The sequence below is a fragment of the Archocentrus centrarchus genome, chromosome 19 (genome assembly GCF_007364275.1).
Source record: "Archocentrus centrarchus isolate MPI-CPG fArcCen1 chromosome 19, fArcCen1, whole genome shotgun sequence".
In the NCBI taxonomy this organism is placed as follows: domain Eukaryota; kingdom Metazoa; phylum Chordata; class Actinopteri; order Cichliformes; family Cichlidae; genus Archocentrus; species Archocentrus centrarchus.
Genome location: NC_044364.1, coordinates 9,135,369 through 9,161,644, shown reverse-complemented (window position 1 = coordinate 9,161,644; position 26,276 = coordinate 9,135,369). Strand labels below are relative to the sequence as shown.

The 26,276-nt window shown below is 38.3% G+C and overlaps 1 protein-coding gene across 4 annotated transcripts; it reads left to right on the top strand.

Moving 5' to 3' along the window:
- Positions 1–1,431: 1,431 nt before the first annotated feature.
- Positions 1,432–26,200, top strand: mybpc2b (myosin binding protein Cb). 4 transcript variants are annotated; one of them, XM_030754645.1, is made up of 30 exons: positions 1,432–1,594; positions 7,784–7,798; positions 9,633–9,653; positions 10,886–10,906; positions 16,155–16,223; positions 16,332–16,480; positions 16,563–16,680; positions 16,793–16,841; positions 17,065–17,121; positions 17,257–17,429; positions 17,594–17,726; positions 18,314–18,438; positions 18,579–18,684; positions 19,570–19,736; positions 20,096–20,261; positions 20,398–20,504; positions 20,602–20,631; positions 20,738–20,880; positions 21,892–22,051; positions 22,206–22,310; positions 22,419–22,607; positions 22,720–22,854; positions 22,995–23,162; positions 23,328–23,416; positions 23,696–23,891; positions 24,033–24,172; positions 25,098–25,257; positions 25,372–25,508; positions 25,619–25,805; positions 26,048–26,200. In XM_030754645.1, exons 1-30 carry the CDS (start codon positions 1,573–1,575, stop codon positions 26,071–26,073), a joined length of 3,363 nt encoding a protein of 1,120 aa, XP_030610505.1. In that variant the 5' UTR covers positions 1,432–1,572; the 3' UTR covers positions 26,074–26,200. The 4 variants fall into 4 exon arrangements, with proteins under 4 accessions (XP_030610505.1, XP_030610504.1, XP_030610506.1 ...); XM_030754644.1 differs by having other exon boundaries at positions 10,883–10,906; XM_030754646.1 differs by lacking the exon at positions 10,886–10,906 and having other exon boundaries at positions 1,433–1,594.
- The last annotated feature ends 76 nt before the right edge of the window (positions 26,201–26,276 follow it).

The window sequence follows — 26,276 nt, the reverse complement described above, 5'->3', positions numbered from 1 at the left end:
CCAATCATGTTTTCTCTTTCTAGAGATATTTCAGCCTCTTCAGCTGTAGATTAGTTACTTAAGTTATATTAGGTATGGGACCACCTGTTTGCCCACTAGACTACCTAATTTGCAGACAGTTGTGCCCATGCCTTACATTCCTGTCCCTTTCATGGATTCACTCTTTGACCCTAGGAGCAGGGGTCTTGTCTCCAAATTGGCCACAGCTGATGCATGCACATTTCAGATAAATGATGGAGGAGAATGCAACAAGTTACAAAGACATGCATAGTACCTGAATCTTCGCAAAGAAATGCAAGGGAAAAGGAAATCCGCCATGCTACTACTGGTCACATCATTTGCGACAACTGTACCTTAAATGTTGCTTTCAGTTATCTGTTGAGTTCCCATTTGAGCCACAAAGAAAGACCTTAAAGTCCTAAGAGCCACATTTTGGAGCCTCGATGCATTTACTGCAAAACAAAATTACATTTACCAATTTTACTTTGAAAATTTTACTGATAACATTTCTGTACCTTTACTTAACTAAGAGCTTGAGTGGAATTATTGAGTTGAATTAAAGGAGATGGCTAATGCCAGCAATGTCAGCAAAGCTTAGCTTCACAATAAACTAGATTTGCCAGTAAAAAACAAAACCAAACACTTGCCACTTCCATTAAAAAAAAGCAGTTATAAGGCCCCATGAAATGAGGGCTGAGGGCTCATTATAGGCTGTTTATGCTTATATGTAAATTTTCTTGATTCTGGAGAAAAGCAAGGCTAATTATTTCTCCCTTTGTTTTGTTTTCATACTACGCTAAGCTAACTGGCTGTTGTAACATATTTAACATACATATCTTCTCTTTTTATCCACCAGAAACCAAAAAAAAAATGTTTTCCCAATGTCCTTGCACCATCTCTAATATCTTAAATGTTTGTACTTATGGTTAAAATGGGTATATATAAGGATATGTGATTGTGTAAAATGCATGTATCAGATATTGTCTTCAATGTATGTTAGGTGGATCAACCATCTATTAAAAATACTGGGGTCAAATAACTTTTGCACCTTCTAGATTTTAATAGCCAGTACAACATATCTGCCAGAGTATTAAGTGTAGTAAAATAGACCAAAAGAAAATCTTGCAAACTCTTGTTGATCTTCATTTTAATGTGCGCATACGAGGTGATAATTGAGCGATTAGTCTGACACCACAAGAAACTAAATAAAGTGTCAAAAACTGGATCGTCCAGTATTCGTTTCAGTTTATTCTGTATATATCTAGCAAAGATTTAAAAGCTCAACAGGTTTAGTCAGCCTACTAATCTGGTCATCCTGCAAATGTGACCCTTTTCACCATCGCCTTATCCTCTTTTGTCTCCACCTTTACACAGTCTCACTCCAAGCGTGTCTCTTCTTGAACTCCTCAAGGGTGTCCTATCTCCAGAACTCTTCGCTCACTGGAGGGCGTGGGTGACTTGAGTGCCAGGAAAGCTTTGAATAACAGAAAGAGAGAGAGGGGAGAAATAAAACGGAAAAAGCCTCACAAGTCCTCAGTCTTCCAGCAGCAAAGAGAAGACACAGGAATAACCATGCCTGAGCCAGTCCATGAAGGTACGCTGATACTTTCTGTAATATGATCATTCATTGGAATTAGTTTGGAGCCTGAGTTTCAGTGGCAGTTTTCATGCTTGACTTTAGGATGGTTTGGTATACCGACCTATATTGACTTGAAAAATATAAATATTACATTCACAAGGATGTTGCAGAAATTAATGGATAACTGTTTTGTACTCTTTTTGACATTTTTTGGATGTTCAATATATCAATCAATATATAGTGCACTATAAAAAAGGAGTTGTTTTTTTTTTTTTAAAATGCACATTTGTTCACAGTACATCCAAGTAATATTAGGCTGTGAATATGAGACAAGAGTAAAATGATTCTGAAGGGTACGTCTGCTTTTATGGCATATGATACAAGCAGATGACAAAAAAGGTGGGGTGAAAGTGGTTTAGTTATAAATGTTATGGTTACATTGCAAAGTGCAGAGGATGACCTGGATTTTAACCTGTGAGTTTGAACCATGTGAAGTGACATTAAGGTAACATTGCTGAGTAATCCCTTGAAAATGTAATAGAAAAATATCCATTATTGTTAATGTATAAATTAAATGATTCCCCATTAATAGTACCCATTTGCCAAGGATGTTAGGCATGTCATAAAGACATGCATTTTGCCTGTCTGCTTCCTCATTATCTGTCCATAAGGAATATTTGAGCTGCAGTAAATAATGACATAGCCAGTTGTTATTACATCACTAGAGTGAGTACGTTTATGACATCAGTGCAGAGACTGCCATCTTGTTGACTAAATTGGCAAGCGTCCAGCTGCAGCAGCTTTGTAAGTAAATACTGCTGGAGCTTTACGTGAGTCCTTTAAGGAAGGTCAGCTTGTGTCACTGTAACTGACTCACTTCATAAAATATATATATATATATATATATATATATATATATATATATATATATATATATATATATATATATATATATATATATATATATATATATATATACACACACACAATAAAAGGATGTTGCTTTCAGTGCAGTGTTCATGGTAAAAATGCATTATTGCTATTGCTATGATAATATGCATTTCACATAATTCCCATTTGGATATGATTTTGATATCTTCGACTGCATCATACTTTCTCATATATAGCTGTCTGTTGGCCTTCACCACTGCCTTCCACATTGATCGATCCAATATCACCTTAACTAACTCCACTGATAGCAACCTAAGGTTGCAGATGGTCTCTGTTGCCCTGACAGATGAGTCTGCTGGGGCAGCTGAGGTTTGCAGGCCAAGACGGTGCAGAAGAGCGTCGATCCTCTCAGATCCATTCCCCTAAGGCATCTCACACTGACCACATTGTGACAGTGATTGTTACAGGCTTTGCTGAAGTTGTTAGCACATTGTCCCTAATTTTGCTCTGCAACATTTATCTGTGTTTCCCTGCATCTGTCCTTGCCATAATCTTTTTAAAGATCTAAGCAAGGCCCTTTTTATTTTTATCCCAGAAACCTAACCAGGCGTTGCTGTTATTTGCCTTATAGAGCCAAAGTGTTTATCTGAGTAATATGAATATGATTCCACTTTGCATGCTCTGTCTGCACCACCCACTGCTCTGTCATTCCAAGCCAAACTTAACTGCAAAGCTTAAAGAATGAAGATCAGATAACCTGGCACTTTTTAGTTTTCAAATTCTGCTTGGCCTCTAAGAATTACTCGGTGTAATATTTGAATACAAAAATATTATTATAAATAGTCACATTAAAAAGAATTGTGGTGACATTTATTTTACCTACCTTGCAACACTACATGTTTCCACACAATGTGAATTATCTTTTTTATTTCCGCATGACATTACTTAAAAGGTTTTCTGCACTACTCCACTTAACAGCACCCAGATCACACCCTCAACTAACAGCTAAAAATACTCTGCAGTAAGCCCTGACCTTTTCCACTTTTATAGGGTTTCACACACCCTGACGTATCAGGTTTTGCCTAACGCTTCTGCAGTCCCAACTGAGATAAATCATTATGTAATCTGTCACTTTCACCTAGAGAGTTCCTTCTTGGTCAGCAACCCTGATGCTCTCCTAAATGTGGCACTGCTCCAGTGTAGTCAGTTAAGTACATGACATTTTTCTTGTCAGTGGTTGGAAGCAATGGTATGATTCATGGTCATAATTCCTTTCATTTCTGTGACCTCATGAAACATGATGAGTGAAAGTTGAATCAAAACTGCTCTGTGAAGTTTCTCCAATCCCCCAGGACTTCAGAAGGGTTCAAAAACCGCAACATAAAATGATGAAATGATTAATGTCCACTCAGTGAATGAATAGCTTTGGCTTTAAATCACCATTGGTGACACAATCTATGATCCCAAAATCCATAAAGTACCTCCACTACAAACCAATCTGCTGTCACTCCCTCAATTATTGACAGACCTTTAATTAACTTAATGGCAATAAATGGTGAATAATAGATTTTGAGAACCACAAATAGTGTCATTTTTCCAATTCTAACTCAAACATTTTGGCTTTCTGTGTGGAAATACCTATGTATGATGGGGACAAAAAGAGAGATTATGCCTAGTAAAAAATTGCAGTTAACACTTTTATTAAATGATGAAGTTTTCCCTTTATAAACTGTATTAAATAATAAGAGTAATTAGGAGAGAAATGTAATTAACTGATCAAAAAAGTAATCCGCTTATATCAGCAAATACACATTTATTTTTGCAAAGAATGAGTTTGACTCTATGTAAACAGAAGTAAGATGAGCTATGCTGTATTTATTCCAAAAGATAGATAAAAAATTAGACAAAAAGGAGCTCAATTAAATAGGAAATAGAATTTAAAAAAAAGAGCTCAGTAAATCCAAATATAAATATAATGCAATAAGCAGCTTAATAAGTAAAATTTAACAAATGAATGCATGTATTATGGTGTGAGGCAAGAAAGATTGTCTGTGGCTGTCCTTGTGGCAGCATATTAGAGAAAGTGTTCCACTGCCTGGTGCAGGGGAAGGTCCAGGCTATCGTTTATTATCCATAACCATTCACCACACCCACTGTCTTTTGGACAACCTCTATGTCAGCTGATAGAGGAATCCAAGCAGTGCATTGATTCTAACTAAATACAAATAGCAACAGCAGTGACAGAGGAAAGATTCCCTCTGCACGTAATACGGCCACATTCCACAGCTAGCAGTTCAATATCTCGGCCACAGAAATGTTTCTTCAAGGTAAGATGTCCAGAATTACAGCATAACTAGTGCAATCCCTCCACATTACCTCTTTGTGCACAGATTAATGTTCCTGTCTACCCAAGAAAATCCTGAAGCCAGGTAGAGCCACACAGTACTCCAGGAAGTAAGAGTGTAGCCACTGAAAATGCTGGGCTTTGTGCTGCTTTTATGTGTTACTCTAAAAGAAATTACAAAATTAACCAACAAGAAATAACATTTTACTTGTTTTGCAATATGTTACTGTTGCAAATGTGTTTGACACTTAATAGTTTATGTCAGTCATTCACAAAGTACTTTTGTCCCCTGAAGCTCATTGTGTTACAAAAAACTATGCTGTGTTGCAGTATGCATGTGTTCATATACTAAGCAGTCCGTAAAATATCAAAATTAACTAAGGGTATCAGTTCTGTTTCCTGGCATCAAAGTGGCATACATACATGGGTAACTTGTGTATGCCACTGAATTATATCTATAAAGTATGTAGAGCTGCAGAGCCTTGTTCAGACACATTTACTTTTTCTATTGATTACTAAAAAATAAACTTAGAAGACAGAGACGGTTGGCAGCACTGAAGAGAAGTGACTTTGAGCCAAATTAGATTCAAGTTGTCTGAAGCTGTCACTTCAAGTCAGAAGATTTTGACAGGACTGGACAGACTACTTGTTTAAATGAAGGAGTAATCCTGCCAGGTTTTACATTTCCTGACCATCTGTGTAAAGTTAGAAACATTGGAAAGTGTTTCTGTATGACAAGTGATGACAAGCTCATGAAGTGTAGTACCCAGTGCACCTAATAACAAAAATATAGTTCCCTATACTTTCTTGAATAATTAACTTATTTCCAGGTGTCCGGTGCATCAAGATCAGGCAGCAATTACAAAAGGCAGTTGGAAAACTTTATTTTTCAGTTGAAACATATTATACAGCTACTATTGTTACTTTTGCATCAGCATTTTAGGATGACAGACCTGTGTAATTTAAAGCGAACTAAGTGTCCTGGATCGTGAATGCATGTCGGACACTTGTAAAAAAGTCAGACTGCTTGAAAATAAGTCAGCAATTCAAAGAGTTATGATGATTTATTTATTGTATAGGCCCCTTGCCTCTGGACGTACATGCATTAAATAGCATGACTTCACACCATTGTGAACAATGTGTCAGCTGCACTGACACATTGTTCCAGTGAACAGAGTCGCTGTCTGATCTGATTTGTTCTATGCATGTGTGAAAATGTGCCTCTTTCCTGTCACAACACTGCCAGTTAAAAGCAATCTCTGTCTTGCCAGCGTTGCTTTAAAACTACTGTTACATCATATCCCTATATGCCTAAGCGCACTGAGGCGACTGTGCTGGGATTTGGCGCTATATAAATACAACTGAAAAGAATTGAATTTAATTGAATATTATGTTCACATCGATAGCAGTGCTATATAGAAATGTATCCTATATATGTTTGTTATTCTTTCATCTTAGTGTTAAATCAAATTTCTTGTATTGCAGTACATTTAGTTATCAGTGTGTGTGTGTGCACGCATGTGTGTGTTTTTCTTAAATGCAAAAATTTGTAAATGAGAGCTTCAAAAAAAGGATACCTTTATGCTGATAATTAGGACATATCTACAGAAATACATATTCATAGAACGTGTTTAGTGTGACTGCTGCAATATCACCAAAATAATGAATAATAAAAATACTTTATATTATTTTTTTACTGTGCAGTGGGCTAATTTAGTTTTTTTCTTTTTAGTATTATTTGTACAATTAATGCAACCATTTTACCAAAACTGTCTCACCTGAGGAAGCACAGAAATGCTCTTTTTTTATATTAGTATATTTACATCTAACAAGCACATCTTCAAAAAAAAAAAAAAAATCAAATCTGCTAATTATATGTCTAGCAGAACTCTGCATATGAACCCACAGACAGTCTCTGAGGGGAACATTTTAACTGTGAGGAGCAGCTGTTCAGAAGTTCATTACACTGCTTTATCACAGACTTGTTGAAGATGATCAAGATTCTCAGTCCATGTGGATTGACTTAGCAGATGCTGGGGCAGATTTACACTCAATGCAGGTGTTAAATCCTCTAACAGGGTATGTGATGTATTAATACCAAATACTTTTTCCTCTGGATAGCATTCCAATATACGTATGTGTGTTGGCAAATTTTCTTGTTTTGTACTGACAAAACTATCTTATATTTTTTCTTTTTGTTACATATAGTTTGATTGCAGATAATGCAGTTGTAGCATTAACTAGAATGCCACTGGGACTGCACCTGTTCTGAGGCATGCAGACATTTCCTGTAGTATTTTATTCTACGCCTTTAAAATATTATTTTTTTTTTTTTTAAAAAAGAGACATAATAAATTATGATTATATTTTCTGTAACAACACCTGTTTTAGCCAGAAATTTATGGCAAACCTCAAGTGAACAGTAAACCACACCAGGTCAAGTTGGAGTGACTATTCAAGGAAACTTTGTGTAGCTAAGAGAATGTGGCATGACTTCGGGAGTGGTCATAAGACACCGTCTCTGGCCTTTAGCAGCTACTCCAGTCACCCACATCAAGACACTGGGGGAGCTGGGTATATTATAGGCCTCTATTTTTGTTGACAAGCTTCTTTGACCAGATTTAGGCTTCAACAATTACCCCCCACACTGCTTAATAGAAATTTCAAAAGTGGCCACTTTGTAAAATGTATCTTCTTACTATTTGTCATATTTAGGATTTATGTTCTAAGATGACTAGCTTCACTAGTAAATCAGATGCACTCTAATCACACAGTCATTTTATAGAAATACACAACTTTCAGTCATTTTAACTATAATCAAATTTAAAGAATCAAAACAGTTAATCTACTAAATGTATAGCTTGCCCCAAATTACAGAGGATGAATTCTTTATCAACAGATAAACAGTATATTTCTTTAGGTATAGAATATATCGTTCTAATCATTTTTTCCCCTTTTGTGTTTTTCAGAGAAACCAGCGGAGGGTAAGTAAGCAGCTCCACAGCGAATGACCTTTAGTATGTCTTATATTATCACATGGTGACGTGATTATACCTCTCACATTTTCACGTTTCACTCACATGTCATGTCAACCGTATGTGTCACGCAAATGCCAGCTGCATCTTATAATGGTGTGAAATCGGTATGCACTGTATAATTTATTCATAAACCTTTTGTCAGGCACGCGAGCAGCGACTATATGTGGTCTCTATTTTTAGCTTAACGTATTTAAGAATTTTTTACAACATACATTATGAAATTGTTGCAACTGTTCAACCGACCAACTTATGTAGCCACACGGACAGAGCTCTGGAAGAAGTGGTTTGGTTTCCACAAGCCATACTCAAGTGTGATCATGTGTCTCTAATGTTAGTTTTCCTGTGGGGCTGCTGTGGGTTTATTTTTTATTTGCTATGTCTAGCAAACATCCACTAATTGCAGCCCCAGTGGAGGCAGCCGAAGAGGAAAAGGGACAATGACGTTCTTTGTGTCATTTTTTTGAGACTTTGAGTGATTTGCTGCATTTACACATTGTTAATAAGTGACATGGAGTGGGTTTGAGTTAAACTGAGTGTTCAAAAATGCATTTTAACTAATCTGTAAGGTTAATTACCTGATGAATACAGAACAAGTGGTTTCGCTATAGAAAATGAGTTGAGCAATTACTGAGTCGAGAAGATAGGCCTCTAATTCAATCCCATCATGAGACAGCGGGAAGCTGCTGACAGGGATAATGAAATTGTTATGCCACTCCCATGCACTGTGTTTGCTGTTCTTAGCTGGCCTATGACAGTGCATCACTAGCGTTAGCTAAAACTAGAGACTTTAATATTGAAATCAAATGCTGTAATGTCAAAAATCAGTGAAATGATGCCATGCTATCTATACATGTATGCAAAGTGGATGTTGATCCATGCTGTCTTTCTGTTTTGTTGTGTGTTGATAACCCCTCTAATTGGAACAAATCTTCATGTTTCTTTCTTTTTTTTCTTTTTTTGCATTAAACAAAGCATCTGTTCCTTTAATTTTTTTAACACGTATCCTTTTGGATTGTCGAGAAATAAGTTGCAGCCAATGACAAGCCATCTGTGAGGATTTTAATATTGTTCATTGACTGCAACTGGATGCACTTTCCACATCTGTAAACTCTCATTTCTCACCGTGACCTTTGGGCTGCGTTTCACTGCAGGCATGCACTGTATGAGAAAGTGTCTGCAAATGTTTGCGGTTTCTGTGTTTTTGTAAGTTTTTTAAGTTGTTGTTATGTCTCTGCAAGGTTTCCAAATGTAACATTTCACAGGTCGTGACACCTATTTGATTTTAATTTTTTAACCATTATTTATATTTGCCCACAGCCTGAAGAGGATGGTAGGAGTCTTTTACTGTCAGGGAATAATGGACTACTGTATATGGACAAAAGTATATAAATTATATAATCAAGTATAAAATCAAGTGCCTAGAAGGGACATTTCTTCCCTCCTAGATATTCCATAAGTGCTATGGGACCACCACAACAACTCAGCCACAAAGTGTCAGACCATGTAAAGTTACAGCGCAGGGTCATCAGGTGCTGAGGTGCATAGTGTCTAAACGTCTCCAATGACTCAATAACTGCAGAGTTCCAAACCCCTTCTGGCATTCACATCAGCACAAAAAATGGGAGCTTTGTGTGTTTCCACAGCCTGTAGGTGTAATGTGTATGTGGCCCAGTACTTTTGTCCATATGATGTAGAAAGACGTTCTTCTCAGTTGACTGCACGTAGTAACTAATTTCAGTGCATATTGGAACTCTAAGTTAATGTCCATTCATTTCCTTAGATTTACCCCCTGATGATGGAGGTAAGGCAGAATTGTGGGAATGAACTGACATGGAGCCACTGAATATACATTCAGAGTTTAATGTATGCGTCTGCGGTATAAATTTAATGTATTCACATATGAGCGCATATGTGACACACTGTGTGAAAATTACAGTATGTGCATGATTCCTTCAGGTTGCAAGTTTTTAGGTTGGTCTCAGATGATCCTCGTAACTTTTGTTATGCATTTTGCAAACAGGCTAAATGATTTTTCTCACAGAAGTTTTTCTTCACAGAACTAAGAGATGTGTTACGGTGTGTGACACATCTGACTGCTGTGCTGTTATGACACGAATAACAAGATTCATTTTACGTGTTTTTTTTTTTTACTTCACTTTCTTTAATACACTTTATATACATATATCTTGCAGTATTTGTTATGTGTGAAATTAAGATGGACCTACTATGCTTTACCTTTCTTCTGTCACATATGTCATGCTGAATGTTTACATTAAACACAGTCTCAAGTATTGAGGTCAGTGTATGTGAAAGTAAGCTGAAACATTAGGTTTCAGAGCCCCTAAACTGCTCTGCTATTAGATCTGTATGATGTCATAGGAAGGGAATACATAATTCTGGTTGTGAACACACCAGCTCCCACCTGCTGTTCAAAACGTCTTCTTGCAAGAACTAGCTAAGCATTAGAAAGTTGGCTTGAAGGAGGATGGCCTTAAAGAGAAAAGAGCTAAAATGCCTTGCTTCAAACAGTGGATGAGCTAAGAGGATGTACCATGGCCCAGTATGAAATGAATAAGGGTTATTTTGAATCAAGCAGGGCTACTCTTGTAGAGTCCAAAAATAAAGCTGAAAATAAGCATAATAGGTTTACTTTAACCTTTGGTTTTACATACTGCCACACTGCATATGTGACATATATGTAAAACAGCAAGATATGTACAGTTTTGTTATTTACATTATTCCAAATTATGTTTGTGTTTCTATTATAAGTGATTTACGTATTTCTAACGTGCTCTATTTACATACATAAATGTATTTAATTTTTGCACTTAGTGACACTGAACATGTCAAAAGGGAAATATTTCAATTTGCAGATGCAAGGTGGATTAGATGTGATGTGATGGTGCATGGTGCTTGTGTTACAGCCGTGTTGCTTGGTCTCTGTTGCAGCTGTGTGTCTTTTTTTTGTGCAACAACAAGCATTTGCTTCGTAGCTGCTTTTTTCAGTTTCGTTTGCTTCCTTGTCTGCAGCAGATTCAGACGCTGATGGAGATGGTAAGAAAAGAGCGACATTTACGTTGATGTGTTTGTTGAAAGTATACTTTTCTAAATCTTCAGTTTGAGTGTCAACATTAGTGTCAGTGTAATCTTGGTATTATGTGCTAGATAAACTGTCACATAATATATTGTTAAGTGGACCCGGGGTCCCGTTTATTATATGAAATAATTTGTATTGCTTCAGTTTGGACTGATTTAAGGCTTTTTTTCATAGCTTCTAAAAAGTTTTTCAGTTTTACAAAATATCATATTGAAACAAAGTGGTTGTTTGCAAGCCTTCTTTGGCTTGAAATTTTATGTACACAGACTGTTGTCTGCCAAGAAAAAGTATCACTCACTACAGAGCTCATAAAAGGTTCATGAAGCTGCATGACCAAAACTCTGTGGTTTGTCACAGAGCTCCTGATGAGAATTAGGCAAGAGGATTCAGCTTTTCTCAGTGCTTCTCGGCCACAAGATTAAAACCAATATTCTAATATTGAGCAGTTTCCTCTGACCGATCAAAACACAGCTGGATTTCTGAAGGTATTCTATGATATCAGGTACCCAGACAGTAATAGGTATGAAGGTGTAAGGTGTGAAATAGGGTCTTCGTGATTTGAACTTTTTTTTCTGAGTACATCCCACAGATGTTTGATCACACTGAGATCTGGGAAATATGAAGTCAGCACCTAAAACCCTTTTTATATACCTCAGATCATTCCTGAGCAAATTTTAAGGTTCTGCAGGATGCAATGTTTGCCTGAAGGTTTGCCACCTTTCTCAGGTAATAACATTGTCATAACTGGTTTACGTGGTCTGTGATATGTGTCAAGGTAACATGTAGTTGAATACCAGGAATCATAATTTCCCAGCAGAACATGGCTCAGCGCGTCACACTATTGCCACAGGCTTGATACTTCCCGTGGTGCATCATTGTGCCTTCTCTTCCCCAGGGAAACATGGACATACAGATGGTTGCTCATGATTTTTGCTTTTTTCTGAATATCGCCATCAGAGCCTGTGGCTAGCTCAGCAGTAGCTTCAGAATCACACATTAAGTCCTTTCTCGAACCCATCAGATCCATGTCTGTGTCAAAGAGAAAAAAACATGGGCACTCTGGTGTGTGACTTTGTCCTTGAGTCATTCATCCATTTCTACTGCTGGTATCCACTGACGCTACCAGACAACTCACAGACAAATTATTTTGTTTATGTTCAATCAGCAATTTAGAATTTTTTTTCACCATGTGAAAATGATTGTCTCTCCATCTGTGACCTATGATACCAACCCTCTTGTGCTTCTGTCCCTCAGGCAATTTAAACAATGAGAGTGGAAACACAGCTGTGGTTCATGTGCACCACTCATTGGGCCACAATAGCAGCTGTTGCTGTTAATGTGCCAAGTGTCATCTGATGTTATGACACTTTTTATGGTTGCTTCTCAATTTAACATTATGCTGTATTAGGAAACTGCAAGGAGAGGTCAAGCAGTGAGGTCATCCAAGAAATGATCAAATGCAATTTATCCAGACAGCACAGATCTGCATATAGGGTCATGTCTCATCAGCTCGAAAGGGCTCTGAGATGTTTGACTAGCTGAAATTTGTAAATGTGTGTCAAAGGCAAACGATGTGTTCTTAAATGTCTAAAAATGTTGCTGCTGCACTACAGCTCAGGTTTTACAAGTAAAATTTAAGAGCTGTTGATGCAAGGCTGTCTCCATCTGCCTCAGTTATCCCAGACTGATCAGTTGAACGTCTGCTCTATTTTGAATGACTAGATGGAGATTGCATGGAAGGGTTGTGGAAGTGTCAAGACTCCAGGGAGCTGAAGGCTGCTAATTTCTTGGTGTGCCTTTCAGATGTGTGTGAAATGTCCAGAACTTGCTGTGCCTAAAGGGGAAACGCAGAGCTTAAAAGGCTTTTGCTTTTCAAATTTGGACACCTGGGTGATCATAACATGAGGTATTAGTGGCAGCTGAGAAATGTAAAATCTTTCCTGTTGTCCATATTATCACACATTAAGAAGATATCTGTAGTTTAGCCTCAAAGACTGGAGCTTGGGAGTGTTGCCAGCATGATCAGGAAGATGGCCATAGTGTTTCCATTTTGGACTGTTGGCAACATGCAGATAATAGATATGGAGGTATGCAAAAGAAAGATGAGAAGTCTGAGACTCCATCAAAGGTGGCAAGACCATGTTGTGTCCTCACAACAAGGCAGCCATGTAGGGAAGGCCAGTAGCTGAGCTGAAACATGTCTGAAAATAAGGACCTGCCAGGCAAAAAGTCGGGTTAAAAATCCACATGCGGTCATAAATATTAAATCAAGTACTGCTATAAATCTCTGGTCAAATGGGTCCAGTGATTTATGTTTGACTACAGCTTTTCCCTTTCGTACCATTCATGAATGTGCATCTCATCTGACATCATGAATGTCCATTGCTGAATGTGGGACTCGACAAACTACCCCTGCTGTGACAACATTTGCCCAGAGGGAGAAAAGGTACATTGTGCTGCAGATGATCCAGACACAGCTCAGCATGGCACATATATAAGAAAAGAAAGGATACGCGTAGTGGTAGAGTGTGAGTTGGAAAAACTGGAGCATGAAACAAAGATGAAAAAAAAAAAAAAAAAGCTTGGGCAAGTGCAAACCCTTCAAAGAGAAATCCGAACATGCTGCAGCTCTTATGTTGTCAGCCATGTTTTACCCTAACACTGAGAGTACAGTTTCTCAACCATTTCCACCATGAATCCAACAAGCTACATATTCTGGTTAGCAGTGGTGATGAAATGTACAAACTCCAGCCTAATCTAGAAGCTAAGTTGATCAAAATCTAGACTAATTACCTTAGTATTTCAAAATGATGTCACTAAATCATATATTTATTCATCTACATTATGTCAGATATGACAAGTTTTTTTTGTTGTTGTTGCAAAAATCAATAATATTACTATATCAGGCTGAATGACATAACAAAATGACATAACATGACTCGAGACTAGGGCAACCTACATCTGAAATAAGGTCTCAGATGATGGAGAGCTAAACATGGTCCCCTGGTGGTTGAGTTTATGAACTGATTTTACTGTGCAGTAGTTACTCCAGGCACATAAATTTAATTACAAAGAATCATATACACATTGTGTAGGAGGACAAGTTTCCTTTATATACAGTGGACATAATTTTAAAAAAATAATTCAAAAAAAATTTTTTTAGGTCTACCATTTCTTTGATGCCCTATCCTGGCTACAGAATGTTTATTCCACTACACTGAGTTAAGTTTGCCTTTAATGTATTGCTTAAGAGTCAGTTTCTGTGTGGGAAGTGCTTATCATACCAAGGCTGTTTAAAGCCATGCTCACAGGGGTATAGTGTGTGGGGGGATTAGCATCACTTGGCCAACTGCAGACTGTTTTGGGGCACTCGTACCAGCAATGTGGATGTCTGCAAGAAGTTACTGCCAATTTCTTCTTCTTCAAAAAAAAAAAAAAAAAAAAAATGCAATGGAATCCTTTTGACTGGGAAACATTCCCTAAGTGTAATTATGCTCATGATATGCAACAAAGTTTGACACTAATTATTAGATTCACAACTTACCAGTAGTCAGAACAGCAGATGATCAGTAAATTTAAAAAAAGTTCCTAATATATATATATATATATATATATATATATATATATATATATATATATATATATATATATATATATATATATATATATATACATATATATATATGTATATATATATATATATATATATATATATATATATATATATATATATATATATATATATATATATATATATATATTCTCGTCTGTGTTAAAGGTGGTCACACTTGCCAATGATCAATTAATTAAGTGCATTTGATTAACAGGATTAGCAGCACCTGGCTGCTACTTGTCCTCTCAATTCCCATAGAAGCAGTAAGGGTGTATTTCATTTTTCACACCTGGTAAGGACCAGGTTGCATTGTTAGTTTCACATGACTGTATGTCACCTCTTTTGGGTTGTGTTCAATTGCATCCTGTTTTGTGAGCTGACTGCATTACCTCCACCTGTACTCTGATTTACCTGCTTTTTCACATTAATACTGGGGCATTTTTTTGTCTACATATGACAAGTAAGTAGCATGGGGTGTTCCATTGTTGCTCTGTGTGGGGGTAAAGTATTTTCTTTGATTGTAATGACCAGCCTTGCAAAATCAGTCCAACAGATGTGATCAAGTTCATTTCAAATAATACAGCCAGTGTGTGATTATTAAAAGTACAATGATTATTTGAACCTGAGATCATGACTACAGTCATGATCTTATTATCACAAAAAAAAAAATGTTGGATTTTACCATGCGTTGTTTTAATGTGATAATCCTACAGATTAATGACTGTGTAACTGCTGTTCACTTGCCTTGAGTTTATACTGAGTTATGGTACAGTATAACTTAAAGCTGTTATACTTCCATATCTTAAACGGGGATAATTGTTTTTTAGTAGCCGACTCTGCATGGGAGGGAGCGTGAGGACAATGTGACAACACAGTGCAGGACTGTGGCAATGTACTGCATGAAAATGTGATGAAATTCAGATGTGTGCCAGCTATGTCTGGGTCATGCTCAATGAGAATAGTGTATTCCTGAGTACCTTCTCATGGCATCCAAGCCAAGCTGTGGCAGTGATTGATTAGTAAAATGAATTTATCACGCACATTTATTTGCACCATTGGAAAACAAAGCAGTGAGTAGCACTGTAAAGCAAGACCTAACAAAAGACATTATTGCCAATTACAAGAGTGCATTGTTTATAGAGTTGCACCTTGAATGCTAAATCTTGGACAGTGGTAGAAAGTGCTGATAAACAAAGGCCACCAGGTCCATTTGCTAAATAGATTGATACTTTTCCTGTAGTGACTGAAATTTTGCTTGCCTGAACAGGTCGTACACTTCATCTTCTATTGGCAAGAAAGTTTCCAAAAAGTGTCCTATTGTGCATGGAAGTATTGTTCAGAAATAATGTGACTGTGTAGTGTCTGCAATATTTTACATGCACTATAGATACAAAAACACATTTAAGCCTTTTACCGTGTCTCTTGCACTTTGGCATTTTGAACAATGTGGATGTTGCCAGTGTCACGTAAAGGTTTGTTTATATTCTGTTGTGTATGTTATTTTGCACACGTGTCTTAGATGAATCCATCAAAATGTGTTCCAAAATTGAACGGATTACTCTGTGAACTCATTTTTGACTCCTTCTTTTCAGAGCCTCAGTCTACTGAACTCACCGGGCTCTTTGTCGAGAAACCGCCAAATAATGTGGTCGCTGTCGCAGGTTAGACACACAATGACAACATGAGTAATTGTTGTCATTGCAGAAACCCGTAGCATGTGATTTGAGTGTATAATGTTATGCGAATTAACTGCTGCTTGTGAATGGCAGGAACGGATGTCACGTTCATAGCCAAGGTTGACTCCACCAACCTGATAAAAAAACCCATCATGAAATGGCTGAAGGGCAAGTGGCTGGACCTTGGCAGCAAGGCTGGAAAACATATGCAGTTCAAAGAAACTTATGACAGAAATACTAAGGTATGTGTGTGTCAAAGAGAAACCCTGATTTTTTTTTTTTGTTTTGTTTTGGTATTTTCTTAATTAATATTTTCTCCCTAAGATCTATACTTATGAAATGAAGATCATCAAAGTGGTCCCTGGAGACGCTGGGGGTTACAGGTGTGAAGTGACTTCAAAAGACAAATGTGATAGCTCCACCTTTGAGATCACTGTTGAAGGCGAGTGAAAACAGATTCTGGGCCTGCTGTGGCTGCCACAAATTCTATACATACTGATGTTTTGATCTGATCCAGGAATAATGTGCGTTCTCTGCAACTTCTCTTATTACAGCTGCACATCAAGATGAGCAGGCAGATATTTTGTCCACCTTCAAGAGAGCGTAAGTGCTCTGGGGTTTGTGTTTCAGCCAGTGTCTGTGTGCGCCTAAGGCAATGGAAAATGCATGCATGGACTATTTAAAATGTTTTCAGTGTATTTATATGTGAATATGTCAACACGTTGGTTTGGCACCATAGTGCACTTAATGTTTTGCAATGGCAGAATGTAATATGTTAGTTACATTCTATGTTTAGTTTACTGTATGTCTGTTTCTATACACACAGTGATGCTGGAGAGGATGAGGGAGATCTGGATTTCAGTGCTTTGTTGAAAGCTGTTAAGTGAGAATCTTAACATTATTTGGTTTGCAAGATTATTGAACAGACTTTATGATTCTTTCATTTTCTTTTTGCTTCTTCTGCCCTAAATGGTAATGTACCCCCCCCCCCCCCCCCCTTTTTTTTTTTGGCTGCCAGGAAGAAAAAGAAACCTGAAAAAGAAGAACCAGAGATAGATGTGTGGGAATTGCTTAAGAATGCCCACCCAAGCGAGTATGAGAAAATCGCCTTTAAGTATGGCATTACCGACCTGAGGGGCATGCTGAAGCGTCTGAAAAAGATGAAGGCCGAGCCTGTTGTACATAGCGAGGGTAAGTTGGGTCAATTAACTGAAGGGAGGGAAAGAAGTGGAAGAGTATTGCAAATATGAGCGAGTGGAAAAGGATGGAAAGAAGAAGGAGGGGCACTATGAGGCTGAGAAGGCATGAGCTGATGAGTTAATTTGGGGTTTTTGTCTTTGTGTCTTCAACCACAGCTTTCCTAAAGAGGCTTGAATCTTGCTACTCAGTGGAAAAGGGCAAGAAAATTACCCTGAGGTGTGAAGTGGTGGATCCCAATGTTCAGGTCAAATGGTTGAAGAATGGCCAGGAGATCAAACCCTCAGCAAAGTATGCTTAAAAGCATAAACACACATACACACACACACACACACGCACACACCAGTTATCCACATGGATCTTTTTTTTTTTTTGCATGCTTTTTGTTTTTTTACCGGCCTAAGTTTCAGGAAAGGTGCAGCTTAATTAAACAGTACTGTATCAGCTCATTAGATCGTCAAACTTAGATGGACTTGGTGGGCAGTGTTTTAAAAATATCAAGCTAAAATTATCTGTGTGACACAGTCATACTCAGAAACGATGCAGCCATCAACATGTTTTATTTTTAGGCAGTCATAAGGAGCCTCCCAGTGGGTTAAGCAAGTCACACTGCCAAGACATCTTGTGCACCAAATCCAGATACTCAAGCAGTACAAAGACTTGTGTTTCTTTAAAGGTCCTAATGTGGGAAAAATGCCATACCACAGCAGAAAACTGCAATATATAAACTGGCTTTGTTAGACAAAATACTGTATGTGCAATTCAAACCGTGACAAGTTTGCTTTGAATCCACATTTTAAATATGAAGGATCTACTATACAGTAGTGGGAATATTTTCAAAGGCTTTCTTTTTGACAAAGAAATACTGTCTTTTCAAGGTATGTCATGGAGGCGATCGGGAATGTCAGAACACTCACCATCAATAAGTCAACCCTAGCAGATGATGCTGCATATGAGTGCGTGGTTGGTGAAGACAAGTGTTTCACAGAGGTGTTTGTCAAAGGTGCACCATCTCTTTTTTTGATTGTTTGGTAGCAGTAGCAATCTGAGATTACAGTAAAGCAAATGACTCAACTCAAAGCATAAAACTCGAAGTTCTGTGCTAGGTTCATGAACTGTAACATCGCCTTCTGCTGTGTTCAGAGCCCCCTGTGACTATCACCAAGCTCATGGATGACTATCATGTGGTTGTGGGAGAAAGAGTGGAGTTTGAGATTGAGGTGTCAGAAGAGGGTGCCCATGTCATGTGGTGAGTGAATTTGGCATTACTTGGCAACAAAGTCTCAGTCTATGCTGTAATCTCTGTCAGAATATGTTTTAATGTGTTAGAAAGCAACTGTTTCATCTTACAAAAACATCCACAGTCACACAGGGAAAAAAAAAGAGCACACTCTTACTGCTTCCATAGGAATGAATAGGTTAGTGCACTTGTGCAAGTGTGAGAACCTCTATAAAAGCCAAAGTTTTATCGATTTGCTGATCTGGAGGATTCGGGTGTGTGTTAAGACAATGCCACTATCTTCCTAGGGATGCAAATTCACCCCAAGGTCAGACCATGCAATGCTCAAAGAAACTGCAAAAAAAATCCAAGAGCCACATCTCAGATTCTGCAGGACTTTTTTTTCACATGCACTGGCATTGCATAATTGTTTTGTGACCTTCACATCTTCAGATCAGATGAAACTGTATCGTAGGAAATCTTGATTCTGCACAAAATGTGCGGAGGCCATGCAGTGTTTATTGTTTGATACATGAGTGAGATTTTGGAACAAACTGAGCTGAATCTGCACAATTGAATCTGCACATCAAACAGCTTTGAGCATCTACTGTCAACAAAATAAAGCTCAAACTCTTAAATTTCTTTCAGTTTAATTCTTTAGGTTGTTTATTTTTAAGACAGTTTTGCTTCAATGTTTTTAAATGTGTTGTAAAGGTACATTTGCAAAAACTAATAAAAAATACAAAGAACAAATGGATGAATCATTAATATAAAAACATTTCTACACTTATTTCTATAGTGTATCTATGTCCAAATGAATATAAAATCCTTTCATAAATTTCAAAAAGAAATATTACAGACTGGTAAATTTTTAACAGATCTCACCTCACTGTTATGACTTGTATTAATTTCCAGGTTCTTTGAGGACCAAGAGCTTCACAAAGACAAAGATTCAAGATATCGCTTTAAGAAGGATGGAAAGAAGCACACACTTATCATCCAGGAAGCTACACTGGATGACATCGGAATGTACCATGCTTGGACAAATGGGGGTCACACCAAAGGAGAGCTGGAGGTGGAAGGTACCACATGAAAACATGATAATCTCACTCGGTCTTTATTTCAGTTTTGAGTGAGAGTCAAACATAAACCATTAGAAAAGTCAAGCTAATAATGATAATGATTTTACACCATTTTGTTAAACACCTGAAATATGTGTGTTGCATTGAAATTTTCTGTATATAGCCCTGGGTTTCTCTCATTTAAATGTTCAGTGCAGAGGACTGCTGGCCCAAGGGCTTGACACCTCTCTTTAAAAACAAAGTAACAACCCATGGCAGTAGATGTCAAGATGAGTGGATCAGAGGGTGTCCTTATTTCCTCCCCCCCTACACTTACACAGTCTGTCTCCTGCCTGATCTATGCTTTGTGGTCTTCACAGAAAAGGAACTGGAGGTGCTGCAAGACATTGCTGATCTGACAGTCAGGGCAACAGATCAGGCTGTGTTCAAGTGTGAAGTGTCTGATGACAAGGTCACAGGAAAGTGGTTTAAAGATGGCGTGGAGGTCTTGCCAAGTGACCGCATCAAAATGACTCACATTGGAAGGTATAAAGATGAGAGCAAATACATGCAGACTATAAAAGAAATAACACAGTTTTATCTCTATGTAAAAAAATTGTTTATTTCTTGAAGCAGATGTTTCCATTGTGCTACATAATATCTTCTTTACTGCTTGTTTCAGGTTTCACCGACTGGTTATTGATAACGTGAAGCAAGAGGATGCTGGAGACTACACATTTGTGCCTGATGGATATGCCCTGTCACTTTCTGCCAAACTGAACTTCTTGGGTGAGAAAAACAGAACAATTACAAAGGTGCTGTTGTGAAAGTATTAGTCATCAGCAGCCTGGATAACACTGTCAATGCCTTTTCTCTCTCATAACAGAAATTAAGATCGACTATGTGCCTAGACAAGGTAGGTAGCTGTAATTTATGCCAAAATAAAAAACCCTCTGTATAGTTCAAACCCAAAGACAGCCTCCTTGATTGATGATGCTCTTTGTATGTTGTATATCAACCAGAGCCTCCAAAGATCCACTTGGACACCACTGGAAACATGGTCTCCCAAAACACTATTATTGTGGTGGCGGGCAACAAGCTTCGTCTGGATGTGGAGATCACTGGAGAGCCAGCACCCATTGTGGTTTGGTCCAAAGGAGACAAAGTAAGGACATGACAAGACCTTTCCCCCAAAAATGATTAAAGTGGGTACAGTGGGTACACTTTAACAAAGCATGAATTAATTGGATTGCATAACTTGGCCATAGATGTTTTTTTTTTTTAATCAAAAACAGGATGGCCAGAGATCATGAATTAGCTAACACAGCAGTGAACTTAAATATCTGGAGATGTGTCGAAATGATAACTATTTTAAAAATATGAATTAATGATTGTGGCATTCAGTTTAAATTTGATCCAACCAAATAAGGAGTTATGAGTGCACCTTAGCCCGTGTCTGTGACCTACAAAAACAGCTCCCTGCTTCATATTTTGTGCTCAGTCTAAGATCCGTCAAAGTGGTCCATTTATGCCCTTCTGCTTGGCACAAGTGCTGCCAACTAACACTTGTTTTAGTTCGTGTGCCACTTATAGCCTAATCTGATCACAAGCGGGCTGAAGTGGTGGAACAACTGGATAATAAAAATATGAATAAAAAAGAGTAAACAAATAATAAAATCCCCCTCAAAATGATAAAAAGCCAGAAATGTTTTTAGAAAAATAAGTGCAGTTTCATGAATACAGTTTGCCTGAATTTTTCCGCTCTGTCTTCTGTTATTACAAAGAAACACTACTGCAACTTTAGAAAAGCACTGGCACAGCTCTTTGGCTTAACCGTCTTACTTCAGTGTGGTACTGCAGGCCCTGAGTAATGTCTTTGGCTGTAAAATGATGATGATTCAGACCTCTGGCTTGGATAAAATTAACAGTTCACAGACAGCCTCTCCCATGATGTGATCCACTCTCAAAGACTTGCCACACAATGTTTTCTGATGCAAAAATACAACGAAAAAGAAGATTTTTGCCTTTGGCCGGTTTGGATCTGTGAATGGGCTTATTCAGGCCCATAGGCCTTATGTTTGACACTCATACTCTAACCTCTGTAACCTTAACTTTAAGTTAAAAATGTATCTAACAGTTAGGGGTATTTTAACTACTTTAATGTCCTGTATGTTAGCCAGTCACAGACACTGAAGGGCGTGTAAGGGTGGAGTCCAGAAAAGACCTCAGCTGCTTCGTCATAGAGGGAGCAGAGAGAGATGATGAGGGCAACTACACCATCACTGTCACCAACCCTGCTGGAGAGGACAAGGCTGTACTGTTTTTGAAGATTGTGGGTAAGTGAAGGTTTTACAGGATAACATCAGCTGATTTATCTTCATAGTGACCAATGGACAATTATGTTGTTTCGGATACCAGTTTCATCTGTCTTATCTGTTGCATTTAAACTTTTGTGATGGTTTTTAAAACAAACTGCAATCTTTCTATTAGATGTGCCTGACCCCCCTGAGAATGTCAAATGCACAGGAGTGGGAGAGGACTGCGCCACCATTATTTGGGATGCTCCTAAATTTGATGGCGGTGCACCAGTTAAAGGTGGAGCATGCATCAAATCTATTTTCAAGGAAAACAATAGATCAAAATGCACATGTCAGTGCTTGAATTATTCAACCTGTTCATCTAACTGCATTTTTACGCCATCAGGTTATCTCATGGAGAGGAAAAAGAAAGGCTCTTCTAGATGGACAAAGCTCAACTTTGATGTGTATGACTCAACTACATACGAGGCTAAGAGGATGATTGAAGGCATTCTGTATGAGATGAGAGTCTTCGCTGTCAACAGCATTGGCATGTCTCCGCCAAGTCTCAGCTCCAAACCTTTCATGCCTATTGGTACGTTTCACAGGCATCTTTACATCTTCTTTCTTAGCAGCTCCCTGTCCCTTCCCTTGTTCAGCGAAGCCAGTCACTGATTCTCTTGAGTCTCCCTTTCTGTCATCCTCAGCCCCAACTAGCGAGCCAACCCGTCTGACAGTCCATGATGTGACAGACACAACTTGCAGCTTGAAGTGGCTCGCTCCAGAGAAGATTGGAGCTGGGGGCCTCGATGGCTACGTTATTGAATACTGCAAAGAAGGAGGTGATAAGGCCACACATTCTCCTTACAGCATAATAAATAAAAACAGTTGGATGCACAATTGAAAAACAGATAGCAAAAGTAAAAAAAGATACGGATCACAATCAGTTTAATTAACCACATGAAGTTTTCTTTTAATGCAGACACTGAGTGGGTGGTGGCAAACCAGGAACTCTGTGAGAGACAGGGATATGTGGTGCGTAACCTCCCAGTGGGAGAGAAGATCAACTTCAGGGTGGTGGCTGTGAACATCGCCGGGCGCAGTCCCCCTGCTATAATGTCACAGCCCGTCACCATCCGTGAGATCATGGGTGAGTGAGTCCGGTTTAGAGCCAAATAAAGTGAGCAAGTGAAAAAGTGAATATAGCATTTTAGTTTATCCCTTGTTTATGTGTGGACCAATGCTTTATGCCATTGGAGAATCATACGGCATCTTATAAAAAGATGTGTTAACGGGATGTCTGTTTCTTCTGCAGAACATCCAAAGATCCGCCTTCCTCGTGAACTGAGAACAAAGTACATCAGGAAAGTGGGAGAAAAGGTCAACCTGACTATCCCTTTCCAGGTTAGAAAGACCAAATTATTGTGCACTGATATCTATAACAAAAATAATTCAGCAATAGTGAAATAGAACAGCTTCTGAAATCAAATTTAATGAACCTCTGTTCTCATTTCACTTCAGATCCTAAAAGGAAAGAGAATAAGAAATTAGGAGCTAATGTCAAAAAACAAATCTTTTGGGCAGTTAATCATTTTTGTAATCTAATTGCCAAGTTTAAAACAAAAGCTAATTGCAGCCACTTTTTTGTTTTCAAAACAATGGATCATGTTTTTCACGTTATAGGGTAAGCCACGCCCTGTAGCAACCTGGTTCAAGGATGGTAAACCCCTTGACGAGAAGATGGTCAACGTCCGTAACTCAAACGTGGACAGCATCCTGTTCATTCGCTCAGCAGAGAGAGAGCACTCTGGAACATACGAGCTGGTTCTGAAGATTGAGAACATGGAGGACAGGGCCAGCATTATTATCAGGATTGTTGGTAAGACTCCCAGAAACCTAGATGACTTAGTTCAGTCCATTTTTCATTTTGCAAATTATTAAATGAAAGAAAGGCACGCGAGATGATGCAATATTCATCAGAAGTTAGTAATTTGTGCTGATAGAAGTTTAACCCAAACAGACAAGCCTGGGCCTCCTTTGAATGTGAGGGTGACGGACGTCTGGGGCTTCAATGCAGCACTTGAGTGGGAGCCCCCCAAGGATGATGGCAACTGTGATATTTCTGGATACACCATCCAGAAGGCAGACATGAAGACCAAGGTGAGACAGGGAAAAGGGGGTGTTTTCAGCCTTGCTCACCACTACAGTCACCTGCCCACATGTCCAGTAAGGACCTTATACTGGCATTGATTCATCACTTATGATTCAATACAAGTTTGTGGCAGTGTGTTTACCTGCAGAGACACTGCTCGCTGCCTGTGTTTTCTTACTTTCTTCATGTTCTTATTTAATTTTATTGCACTTCTTGTGGCTTCAGATTAGTTTTTCCCCTAACTGAGATATTTGTCTTGGCAGTCTTTTCTATTTTATCGAGCTACACACCCTTCCCCTCATTTAAGCTATTTGTTATATACTGTTTAACTTAATTTTTAACTGCTGCAATAAAAGATTTTCCCAACTCTGACTTCTACTAAAACAACTTTAAAAATGTGATCTTTCTTTCATTCTCCATGTAGACTGTTTATCGGCATGCTGCCAGAGCCTGCTCAAATGTGATTGGTCAATAGAACGTGATATACAAGCAAACTACAAACAGAAACCAGAAATCTTGGCCCCTGACTACAGATTATGCAGACATCTGCTTATATAAACAGTTTATAGCTTAGTGGATTTTTAAAGAGCTGCAGGTCTGCGTGTCTGTTTGACCAACCTGCTTCATGCATTCAAAGCGGAGAGATCACAGCTGATGGGATGAAGCATTCATGTAAAAGCATATTTATTTGTGCTTTATGCAGAAATATAAAATAACATGTTATTTATCTGATTCACTGCTTTGTTCTGGCCAGTCTCGCTCACTCGTGTCTGTTTTGCCTCAGAGAAGGAGCCAAATTTGAATCTTGTGGTTATGAACATTAAGTACCAATTACTGCTTATTTTACCTTTAGCAGCACCACTTGGTGCATTATCCTAGCTAGATTTGTGAAGTTCGTTGCTTGTGGTTTAATTTTTTTTTTTCTCTTTCTAGGAATGGTTCACTGTTTATGAGCATAACAGACGGACAAACAGCACAGTCTCAGATCTGGTCATGGGCAATGAATACATGTTCCGCATCTACAGCGAAAACCTGTGTGGCCTGAGCGAGGAGCCACGCATGAGCAAGAACACGGCTGTGATTGCCAAAACAGGTGCGACAGTGTGTGCAGTATTTACAGTACATGTGAGATGTATGCTTGAGTTTGTAGAGTGAGTTGAATTCTGTGACCTTTCTTCTCTGATTTACCTCCTGCCCTCTTCTGAAGGCCTGGAGTTAAAATCAAAGCCCTACAAGGAGAAAGACATGTGCTGCTCTCCCAAGTTTACTCAGCCTCTGGTGGATAGGACTGTTGTGGCCGGTTACAGCACTGCCATCAGCTGTGCTGTCAGGGCCTTTCCAAAGGTAAACACGCATGTTAAAATTGAGTTCTCTAATTAGCCAAGAAGTACCACTAATTTATCTAATCTCAGCATTTTTATGCACCAGTTTTCTTAACTTGTCCAAATTCTTAGCCTAAGATTATCTGGATGAAGAACAGGATGATCATTGGTGAGGATCCCAAGTACTTGATGCAGAACAACCAAGGAGTTTTGACCCTCAACATTCGTAAACCAAGCACCTTTGATGGAGGCAAATACTCTTGCATGGCTGTCAATGAACTGGGCCAGGCTGAAGTGGAGTGCACGCTGAGCGTCCAAGGTGAGAAATGAGGGACGAGAAGCTTGCAAGGGTATGAGTGGGTAGGAGAGAACAGATGAATGAACAGGAGGAAGTTTGGAAATTTTAGGACAGGATGAGTCTTTATGCTTCTGCTAAACACTTTACTAATGTCTGTCTGGGATGACAGTGAATCATAAAATGACAAAACAATGATTTCCATCACATTTTTGGACTCCATCTAACAAAACCTAACAACCATTATCTCTCTTGTTCTTTCACAGTTCACACAGAAACAGAGAAAAAGTGAGAAACGGAACAGCAAAGAATGTGAAATTAAATGAAGCAAACAGTGAATATGAGCAGTGGATGTCACGATGTGGAGAACACACTGTCAAGATTGAATCAAATAAAATTTGGTGCTGCTTGCTGTAAAAGTTGTTTATTTTGATTACATTTTATCTCTGTTAAAAATTCTTTCATGATTATTTATGTTGCGTATTCTTTTTAGAC

Bases quoted from the DNA above. Each gene is read 5' to 3' on its own strand.
- mybpc2b (XM_030754644.1), top strand. From the start codon at position 1,573: ATGCCTGAGCCAGTCCATGAAG. The intron at 9,654-10,882 runs GTAAGGCAGAAT...CCTTGTCTGCAG, and splicing joins TTTACCCCCTGATGATGGAG to CAGATTCAGACGCTGATGGA. The intron at 16,481-16,562 runs GTATGTGTGTGT...TTTCTCCCTAAG, and splicing joins CTTATGACAGAAATACTAAG to ATCTATACTTATGAAATGAA.